The following is an 11,109-nucleotide window of genomic DNA, read 5'->3' on the forward strand; positions in this document are numbered from 1 at the left end:
AAATTTCCATAGCAGAACGCAGGCAGCAAAAAAAATGCCTGGTATGAGTTTTAACACTCTCCTACTCTAACCGAAGCTGGGAAAAAAGTTTTGGCCTTACATACCCAATAGTTTATCAATTTAAGCTACCATTTATAAAGTGAAAAAAAATAAATCTATATGCCAAGCGCAAATCTGTTTCCGTGTCCACAATTTGATTTTAGATTCACCATTAAAAGAAAAATAGGTTTACTAAAGATATAGATTAGTGAAAATGTATAAAAAGCCATGTAAGCTGAAAAACCAGGGTCTTTGCTTTGTATATTTTTCCTAGACTTTTTCCTAGACCATCCTCATTGTAACTTATTAGGACTTATAAAATGGCCTTGTGACCAGGGGAATAATTATCTAAATACTGTAACGTGCTGTCTTTACTGTCATGCTGATTGGTAGAAAGATCTGAGGTTCAGAGAAAGAAACCCAGACAGAAATCCAAGGGAGATGGGTGCCTCCGATTAAAGTATGCTCAGCTAGGTGGTTAATCCTACACACTGCAAAGACTCATCCAACAGGTTGGGTGCTGGGGAAATCATATGCAAAAAAAAAAAAAAAAAAAAGAGAAAGAAAATGTTACAGGCAACAATGACCTGGCCGTGGTGTGCAGCTCAGTACACGGGGTGTGTGCATTTTATTTATACACACACACACACACACACACACACATACATATACACACACTGTATGTGGTCAATGTTGAACAGGAGAACATAGCAAACAGAGGAATAGCAGTAGAGCAGTGGGAAGAAATGATGCCTAGAAGCAAAAGTAAGCAAGCGGTAAGGCCGAAATTTAAAATAAGTATTGATTGCATATGTGTGAAAGCATAAAAGCATTCTATAGTGGGGTAACAAAAAGGAAGAAAGGGTTTCAACTAATGTCATAGGAGATGAAGGCCAGATTTAGGAGATGGTAAATTATAAAGCATTACTAAATGTAAATGGCAATAAGAAAATATGTAACAAGCATTAGAGGTGGAGGAAAAATAAACTTGATACAGGAAACGATTAAAGTGGTTGTCAAGTCTAAAGGTTTTATTACCTTAATGCATTTTCTTCATTAAGGTAAAAAAAAGTCCTGTATCGATCCAGTGCTGTGCCTGGCTTCAGTTCTTCTCTCCCCTCTTGGATGTGAGCAGTGGGAGCCATTGGCTCCTTCTGCTGTCAGTGAAATCATGAGAGGAGGGATCGGGGGGGGGGGGATGGGGGGGGGGCAGGGTCGAGCTGCACTGTGTCAATAGACACAAACAGCCCAGGTCAAGATTGAGCCCACATGTGTGCCACCATCGGAAGCAGTTTCCTATGTCAGCACACAGAGAAGAGGAGGAGCCAAGAATGCCAGGAGGGGACTCCAGAAGAGGAGGTTCTGTGCAAAAACAGTACACAGAGCAGGAAAGTATAAGGCTTATTTTAGTAAATGAGCATTTGCAATCATTTTAATGATCTGAAGGAAAACAAACTCACATTAGTAGAAATAGCAGTAACTGAAGGAGATTGAGAAGAGTGTGCAATAGGAAAGTTAGCACAATAAATAGAAAACAGTACAGTGAATGGCATAAGGTAACGATGTAGTAATATAATAGTAAGGTTCTAGCATTACTGCATTTGCTTTAGGTCTATGATTATAGCCCTGTGTATCAAGAAATGCAAATGCAGGAAAAATAAAATAAATTGATGGGAGAGAAAGACTTCAAAGAGGATCTTTAAATGAAAGTTGATATACTGAGAATAAATATGACCAAAAACAAATTAAACAGCAGCTACTGTATAAAACTATATATAAAAAGCAAGCAAGTATCCCACATGGCTGAGGAAAAACAAGAATTCCTTAAGAATGAAAGAAATACATGAACATGGTTAGGGCCTTGCATTTCAAGGGCTGTAGAGTGAAAAAGTCAGAGAGAAAAAGAGAAAGGGAGAAAGTACAACTGAATACATTTACTTTTTTTCACTGTAAGCAATTAGCAACAGTGTGTATATTAGTAAAGCAGAGAGCACACAGTGTTCAGGCTGTGCTGGATGTTTAGCAGCCCCTTCCCCAATTGTCTCTTCCCTTGGCACATCTCTAGAATTCCAGTTCACTCAATATAATATAAAAGAAGTACATACTGCATGAGTGAGACAGCATATGTGCCAAAAAGCCACAGCAATTGTGAATCCAAAAGGAAAAAACAATATTTTTTACATCAAATTATCAGAGTTGCCATTGTGACTTGTGTTCAAAAAGGTGTAAGTTGTGTGTCTGTCTTCCATATCCTTCTTTCACTTTGCAATTGACTTACTAATCTATCAGAAGGATGCATATTAGATTGGAGTCAGTGATTCACCCAGTAGTAAATCAAAGACCAGGATGACAGCCCCATAACCTGCATGTTTAAAGAAGTCAGAAGTGATGGCTGCAATATCTTTATCTTAATATTTTTGGTTTTATCTGAGGACACACTAGACTGGGGAATGTATTCAGTATGATTGTTCAGAGTGCCCTTTCCTGACAGATGTGCTATAACACAGCCACCTTAAGTCAAACAATTCTAAAGTTTTGTCCATGTATTTGAAGAGACTTGTGTTGTTGTAGAACTAAATGTACTAGGAATGAGAAAATCCAAAATATGTAACCCATATAGGAAAAAACTTTTTTTTTTATACCAAATCCCAAGACAGGTTCTGATGAAACCATCCCAAACATTCTCCCATTATACAAAGACTCCACAATTTAAGCTCACCGGCATTTTCAACCACTTTTCATCAGTTTCGGAAAACTCCACTGAACTTCCAACTAGCTGAAGCATTTCTTCCTCTTCGCTCTCTGCAACCGTCTTCTTATTCTCTGCTGAACTGCACCTTACGGAAGGTGTCCTGATCTGTTCTTTGAGCTCTGGTTCCCTTATATTGACCTTTTTCTTCAAAAACCTATTCCCATGGAAGCTGAGTTCACTACTTGACCTGTTGGAGAATGGTCTTTCCTCCGAAGTCCTCAAGTCAGAGTCATTCTCCGAGATGTCTAGTTCTATTTTTCTGTTAATAAAACAAAAAAAGAAACAAAATAAAAATAGGATGACGGTTACCATGCAAACTGAGTGATAAATACTAAAAGCAGCAGTGTGTTTTTCCCAGGTATACCTCAACTGATGTCGTTTCTCAAACTCTGCCAGTCTCTTCAGTGCTGCACTGGTTGGCACCTTTGACTGCACAGGTTGTAGCTTTGCCACCACGCTTACTGGTTTGACATTGCTCTGAGTATCTTTACTAGCTGGGGTTTTTTTCTTTAAAAAACGGCTTTGGGTTCCTGTTGACTGTTGAGGGCTAACAGTCCCTTTATAATTTTCACTTTCTTGTTCTGAAGCCGACAAGTCGCTTAGGTTAGCAATTGATGGTTGTGATAGTTTTAACACGCTTGTTTTGTTGCTGAGTGCACGCATGTATTCCTAAAAAAACAAAGTCATTTTTACATTAAATTAAATAAGAGCAGATCTATAGTACATTTTTTGTTTAGGTTCAGGTAAATCACCAAAATCAAAATTTAGTTAAGGTGATTCTGAGTTTTAGTATCAGAACACAAACTGGTATCTTCAATGCAAGTCAGAAATTACAAATTTGCAAGCGTGAACATAATCTTTTACATAGCAAAACTTTTGTTCTGCTGAAATATTGCCTACCTCACTGTTTTTCCTGTCCTTCTGTGCCTTTACAGTCAATGTTATCTGCTTTGCTCAAAGACTGCCTGAATAACAAGGCCCATTAATGCTTCAATTGCCTGGGTGACACCAGAGCTTTATCTGGAGCATGGTTGTCACCCAGGGGGTACTCATCCACATTCTAAACTACTTCTAAAAAGTCAGAGTAAAAAGAGTTAAAAGGAAAAAAAAAAAAAAAGTCAATGTGCAGACACAGAGAGGCACTTAACTTGTTTAACTATCAGAGGATCCTCTAAAGTAGAAACAGAGAGGAGGGACAGTAGGTATGTCCTTTTGAAATTTCATGCCTACATTTCACTCATGTGCTCTTCTACGTTTGATGAAAAATGTCGTATGATCCAGCACAGGTGCACAAAACCTAAAGTTAAGGGTTCAATGTGTACAAATGTATGTTTAAAAAAGTGTTACTAAACCCACAACAGTATAACCCTCCATATTGTGTAAACAGGCTATTTGATCCTGTCTTCTCTGATCCTCCCCTTCTTCCACAATCCCTAATCCATCTGCTGATAGTACAGAGCCCTAGGAGGCACTCTGCACATGGTCATGTGTGTATTTCTAGAGAGGTTTTTTTCCTTTATTTTTTGGGGGGAGGGTGCATGTGATCGGCACAGGACCAAATCAGCACTGTCCAGACACAGGGTCAGGGGTTATGCAGCCTCATAGGACAGTCAGAGGATAATGAAAACTCCTACAAAATGTAACCAGTCCTCGGCTGGACACTAATGGAAGTCATAAGACTGCTATATACTACTGATGAGAAAAGGTATTTAGCAGCTTTTATTTACTAAAATAATTGCATTTCTGTGTACTGTGGGAGACCAGATCTAGTGAATGCAGGGTCCTGGGTTTAGTAACACTTTACAGCAGTTAAAAAATCTTATTTGTGGCAAGTTTATAAAACAAATGATTTAGCAATGGTGTTAAAGGGGGAATTCCATACATTATATTTATTTAAAAGGAGCATTTAGTTCCACTTTTAAAGTGGAATTCCAGTAAAAACTTTAAAATGTCACATTTCTTGTTACGAGTCAATTAATTACCCTTTGTATTATTCATTCTTGTAATCACTAATGGTCTTTTTCCTCTAATTCTGCCCTGCTCCAGAAAATGTAAAGTGGTTGAAACCCAGTAGAGTGACTGGCCTCAGGTGATGCACAGACCTGAAACAAATCCTCCTACAGAAGTTGTATATGTCTATCTGCAGTCTTCCCTTCTCTACAGCCGTTCAAAGTCCAAAATGTATACAGCTTGTCTGAACTTTCAGAAAACAAGGGACGGAGAGCTGAAGTTACACTCTGCAGAGATCAGTGAGTAGAGCTCTAAGAGCTGAGTGTAGGGAAGGTGCAAACCCTCCTTCACACAGAGGAGCTTGTGGCATTGCTCAAGGCTGTATGTAAATGATAATCACCCTGTTGGCAGAGAAAGAAAGAGGAAGCAGCATCCCAAGTTACTCCAGAGACTTGGTGTAGTATGTAGGGTGAACGCCACTCAAACCGATCCCCAGAAGTCAGAAAACAATGTGTGTGTGATAGATGGCCTCAGCCGTCACTCCGGCCTTGCCCTGGTCTCAGAGGCTTAGAAAACAGACAGCCTGAGAACTAGATATAGCACCATTGGCTGTGAAACAGGTGCGTGTGCAGGTGATGTGAAAGAAAGGTTAAGAAAAGGCTGATGAAAAAACTTCAGAGAAGAATATATCAAACATGAGAGAAAAATAATAACATTTCTAAACTCAAAAACAAACAGAGGGAACAAAAAAGAATAAAAGAGAAGATAAATAAAAAAAAAAAAAAAAGATATAATAGAGAAGATGAAAAAATGGAAAATAAAAAAGTATAATAAACAAAAAATGTAAAGATATGAAAAAAAAAAAACACATACATATACATTTTTCTTTTGTTTTGTGTGTGTTTTATTATAAAGAATTAAAATAAACACTTTATATGAAAATGAATTAAAAATAAATATGCCTGAGAAAAAGTAAGGAATATAAAAGATAATAGATGAAAAGAATAATAATAAAGATAAAAGGTGGGTGACAAATGTAGAAAAGAACATGTCATGTACCTTTGATTGACTGTACCACTGTACAATTTCAATAAAACGCAACTGTTAAAAATAAAAAAAAAATAAAACACACACACGTGAAAAATGAATAATGAGAAAAAAATAATGTAAAAAATAAAAATAAAAAAAAAGGGAAGAAAAAAAAAATGTATTTAATCAAAAACGGTAACAATAAAAATAAAAAAATAGAAAAATGAGAAAAAAACCCCAAAAAAACTTAAAACTTTTTTTGTCCTGGAAAAAACACAGAAATCTGTTGTCCTTGTGCAGGGGCATCATGTAGGACATGGAAAGAAGGGAGATAAGACAAAGGGAGGGGATGTATCGAAGAACCGTAAAGTGAAAGATGTTTAACTCAGTGACCATAGTCGTTTTACTGTGGCTGCTTTATGAAGCCAAGAACAAAAGAAAATGAAAAGAGACTTAGGAGGTTTTCTACATTTTTATTCATAGTAGTGAGTGACAAACCACTCAAAATTCAGTCCTTTAGGTATCCGAGTTTCAAGTCTAAAAATCCAGAATACTTCCCTCTTACAGAGGAGGGAGAAACGATTCCCTCCACTTTTGTGTGGATCGATGCGTTCTATAACCTGTGCTCTAAGGAAATGGGTATTTGAATTATGATATATTCTGAAATGTCTAGAGACATGGTTTTCTCTGTTCGTTCTGATGTTAGATAGAATGGTGACTTGTTGTAATTCTGGAGAACCCAGTAAGGTTATAAGATAGTTAATGGACATAAGTTGTTGTTCGCCAGTGAATCCTAAATTCCAAGCGTTATTATTCAAATAAATACAGAAGGAAATCTTCAAGCGGTACCTCCTTGTCCACTATGAAGATTAGGTCATCAATGTAGCGATAATACGCCTTAATGAGATGTCTGTATGGATGGGAGGAACTATAGATGAATTGTTCAGCCCAACTGCCCATATAGAGAATGGTGTATGTGGGTGCAAACCGGGCATCCATTGAGGCACCTTGTTTCTGTAGACAGAACTTTTAATCAAATGAGAAGTGATGTTTTAACAAGAAGGACAGGCTGTCTGTTTCCTAAGCCTCTGTGACTAAGCCCTCTATGGGCGGGGCAAAACACATCAGTGGAGGTAGGTGGAGCGACGGCTGAGACCATCTATCACACACAAGTTATTTTCTGACTCCTGGGGATCAGTTTGAGCGGTGTTCACCCTTACATACTACCTCCTTCACACAGGAACATAGCTGAGGCTGTCAATCCGCTGGAGGTCCCTTCCCTTTCACAATTTTTCCCCTGGTGTCAGTAAAACTACTCAGAAGTGATTCATGCTGATAGCAGAAGAAAAAGGCAGCAGACAAAATTGACACTTAGTGCTCCTAACTGAGACAAGTACACACTATAGAGGGATATGCTTTGTTCACATTTCACTTTAATCTCTCTAGCTAACGATATAACCAACATTTCCATGCTGCACGAAGCGCAATCTCTGTATCCAGGTGTCCAGGTTAAACACATCCAGACAGCAGAGCAAAATATTCCTTGGTCTCCTTAGAAAATGTAGTCAGGTTATAAAAAAAAAAAATACTCATACAAAATGTATTTCTAATTCAAAAAAAGAGTACTTAATAGTTATGCAAGTCAGTCTATGGTGAACACCAACCTGTAGTTCATCTGAAGGATCCTTAGGTTTCACAGGAACCCTCTGACCACCAAGCTGGGCTTCTGCCCTGGCTAGGGCTGAACTTCTTATCCCACTTCTAGCCATTGCGTTTCCCCTGCTGAAGAAGAAAAGAAGGATTACTGCTCCAAATTAAAATGAAAATAGAATTTTCACAGAGTAGAACATTATAGGTCTACTGAACACCAAGACCTGCGGGAATGAGGGCTGCAGCTATGACAGTGATGCGATCCTCTTAATGAGTGATGAGAGAGGAGGGAAAGTCAACATCAGGATCTCTTTTGTTCATTCAAAGAATACAAGGTGTTCTGTGAATTGACAGAGGCAGAAGAAAAAGGAGAGGAAAGGAAGGGTGAACAACAGAATTACTTCACTGTCACAGCTCTATCCCATCAGGCTCTACCCAACCTACAACTCTATGACTGCTGTGACTGTGGGGTGGGCGGAGCATAAGTACCATAAAGTTCACCTTGAATCCAATCACTGCAGTCTGCAGCTAACCACAAGCAAGGTGAACCTAATGGGAACTGGTCTCAGAGTTCCCCCATTAGGCTCTGCCCACCCCATAGCTAAACATCTATGAGCCTGTTTTGTAACTGGCACAGTGGCTGGGCTCTCAGCATAAGTGAACTGCACTGATGATGGAGTGTCTGGTATGAACATTCTGTCCTAAGTGCTGGCCTCCATGCATCAAATACATGTACCGGTTTCCAACATATACATTAAAGGATGAGTTCACCTTTTATAAAAAATGCACATCTCTTTGATCTTGGCATTTAGTGTGCCCAAGAGGCAGGAGCAGTGTTAAAGTCTGTGGCAGGCTGAAAGAGGCTGCAGCCGATTGGAGCTGAACACTGTTCTGAGACATAAGCATTCAGGTATGCCCAGAATGCAGGTAGTCTGTGTTTCAGGCATACATCTTTTGACACAAAGGGCTTGTGCCTCCCAGGCACACGAATATACAGATATTGGACGCACATGGGCTAAACACCTGTGTGCAAGGGGCCTATCTAGTACTGGCATATTCTTGTCATTTGGAATTAAGTGTTTTTTTTGTGGACTAAACCAAAACTATGATTTATCAAAATGCGAACTGAGCCATCCAATCATGAAGAAGATGACCACAATTACCCTCGGTTCAAACCTAAGCGTTTTCCGCAGCATTTTTGCAGAAACGCACTACAGTCCATTCAACACGATTTCCTATAGGACACGTTCACATCTCCGCGTTTTCACCAGGTGCGTTTTTTGTAAAGAGTCAGGCGCTTTTTTGAATGCAAAAAGTTGCATTTTTAGTTCTATAGACTTCAATAGAAATGCTGCAGAAAAGCATGTAGTGCATTTTTGCTGAGTTTTAAGTCTGTCTAGCAACAAGAAAAATATATATATATATATATATATATATATATAAAAAAAAAGCAAAACATTAAAAAAGCGGCAAAAACGCATGTGCAAAAATGCAGTGCTGAAATAGCTCAAACGCAAACTGCATAGCTGTGACCCTAGCCTTAGGCCTCAAGCACACAGGATGTTTTAAAATGCTACTCCTCTTGGCAGCAGCAGCGTTTTGGCAGAAAAAAAGGCTGATGCTTATAAAAGTATCTATCACTTTTACGAGCGTTTTTGCTCATTTACAGGTGTTAATCGCTTGGGCGTTAATTCATTTCATTGGCCAAAATAATAATTTATTCTGGCCTTTTAAATGAATTAATGTTCAAGCACCAAACGTGGCTAGCGTTAACACGCATTGAGCGTTTTTTTCTACCAAAACTCTGCTTCTCCTGGCAGTGGGTTTTTTTTATTACAGCTCCTAAAAGCCTCTGCCACTAAAAGTCTATGTGTGCATGGACACATAGGATAACATGGAGAGCTGTTTGGAAGCTGTAAAAAAAACAAAACAAAAACCGCCTGACACCCCTGCCGTGGCTGCAAAAATGCCCTGTGTGCATTAGGCCATACACGCTATAATCAGATAGTACAAACTCCTTGAAATTTACCAAAACTATGTAATATGAGGACAAATCTACACAATTTATTTAATCTGCACCCTTTGTACAGGCAAGGGCCTGACAAAGGGTACAAATTAAATGAATTTATAAACAACTATGTAATGTAAGGACATTACATAGTTGTTTGTAAATCTAATGGCGGTTGCAGGCGCTACAATTTTTTTTATGCGATCGCTGTGTGATTCAATCAAAATGACTGAATCTGCAAACAATCAAATAGCCATTACTTCCCTTCCAATCAATTAGACTCTAATTCAAGTCATATTCAAACAAACTGAGTCAATCGGCCAGGCAGAAAAATGATCAAATGGTCTGCGTCGATTGGCAGCACTGGGATAAATAATCAGTACGACCAGATTTCAATCAGATTCCATAGTGGAAATGGAGATGTGGTTTGTGATCGTATGCCCAGAGCTTAACGATTGATAGAAATTCACTTCCACCTGGGTGTGGCATATCAAACGGGGTGGCACCTATAGATCGATTATCCCGATCAGGAAAGATTGATCAGAAACAAACTGATTATTTATGGATGTGTGTTTGGCCACCATAAAGGAGATTGTATGGTGTATGGCCTGCTTTAGATGAGCACAGGACCACTCCATCAGTAACCCCGACGGATAAGAAGCAAAGCTCCTCCATTCCTATTGTGCAGCCTTCCTGATGGAGATAATTACTTCTCACCGAATGTTTTCCCTACACAGTCTATATAGAAGACATGACAACCTTCACAAAGCCTACATACTACTAGGACATGGCCAACTCACAAATGTCCGCTTTCACGTCACACCCCACGGCACGACTCCATCTTCACTACCATAGTAACACATACAGCAATAGCCGGTGAGGTCCGCCTCACAGCTCCGGGAACACAGCTTGCATTCCAAGCCTCGTTTCCAGGACTATATCCGCCTGCCCAAGAGCCTTTGCGCGTCCCACATACTACACTGCGCATGCTCTGCTGGCTCCTACTTTGTGTGTGCTCAGTCTTCTGTTCTGCTGGTTACACTGCGCATGTTTGGTTGTCTGTTCTGTAGGTTTGCGGGGTGAAGAGTGAGTTTGATAAATGAGCTCGATTGCTCCAGGTTTTTGACAACTAATATCATTTTCCAATAGGCTGCTATCACTAGCTGTTTGCTGAGGTAGCAATACTTTTCGGTGTTTTTTAGTTGCAGTTCTAATGCTGGTCCTGGGCAGTGTATTGGATAGCTTTGTGAGGCTACATATAAACTATCCTACTCTGACTGCAGCCATGGGAAAACGCAAAACGTGTGTAGCCTGTCCGATGTGGGGGTGCAGTAAAAAATGTTGGGGGCAGAGGATCAGAGGTCATTGCTGGCAGGGCAATAGACGGGCACAGCGCCTTCTCCCACACAATGCACAGGGCAGTATGGTGGCAGGTTAGAGTAGTATAATGGCAATATAGTGGCAAGTTAATGTTGGCTTTGGGGGGACACAACTAAAATTTGGTGAGGCATAGCCCACCCCAGCTCCCCCCCTACATCCGGCCATGGTGTAGACACAGTATCACATTTACACACATTTTTGCTACATTTTGTGTTTTCCGTGGCTGGCAGTCAAAATGTTCCTATCCTGAACGCGATTCTTCCACATTTAGAAGGCTGTTTAACCGCTAGCCTACAGGGCA

General features: G+C 39.6%; 1 protein-coding gene across 2 annotated transcripts in view; it reads right to left on the reverse strand.

The window, feature by feature from the left end:
• CUNH19orf44 (chromosome unknown C19orf44 homolog) overlaps positions 1 to 10,371 on the reverse strand; it is a 36,622-nt gene extending 26,251 nt beyond the window's left edge. Inside the window, exons 1-4 of one of the 2 annotated variants that reach the window (XM_089670782.1) lie at positions 10,229 to 10,370; positions 7,435 to 7,552; positions 3,156 to 3,460; positions 2,759 to 3,050 (exon numbers count right to left, since the gene is read on the reverse strand). In XM_089670782.1, coding sequence (XP_089526908.1) covers positions 2,759 to 3,050; positions 3,156 to 3,460; positions 7,435 to 7,539 — 702 coding nt within the window. In that variant the 5' untranslated portion in view covers positions 7,540 to 7,552; positions 10,229 to 10,370. Of the gene's footprint in view, positions 1 to 2,758; positions 3,051 to 3,155; positions 3,461 to 7,434; positions 7,553 to 10,228 lie in introns of both variants that reach the window. The other variant, XM_089670783.1, reaches the window with a different exon arrangement.
• Between the last annotated feature and the right edge of the window lie 738 nt (positions 10,372 to 11,109).

This window comes from Staurois parvus, unplaced genomic scaffold (genome assembly GCF_062004578.1).
Source record: "Staurois parvus isolate SC_StPar_1 unplaced genomic scaffold, SC_StPar_1.0 ptg000096l, whole genome shotgun sequence".
In the NCBI taxonomy this organism is placed as follows: domain Eukaryota; kingdom Metazoa; phylum Chordata; class Amphibia; order Anura; family Ranidae; genus Staurois; species Staurois parvus.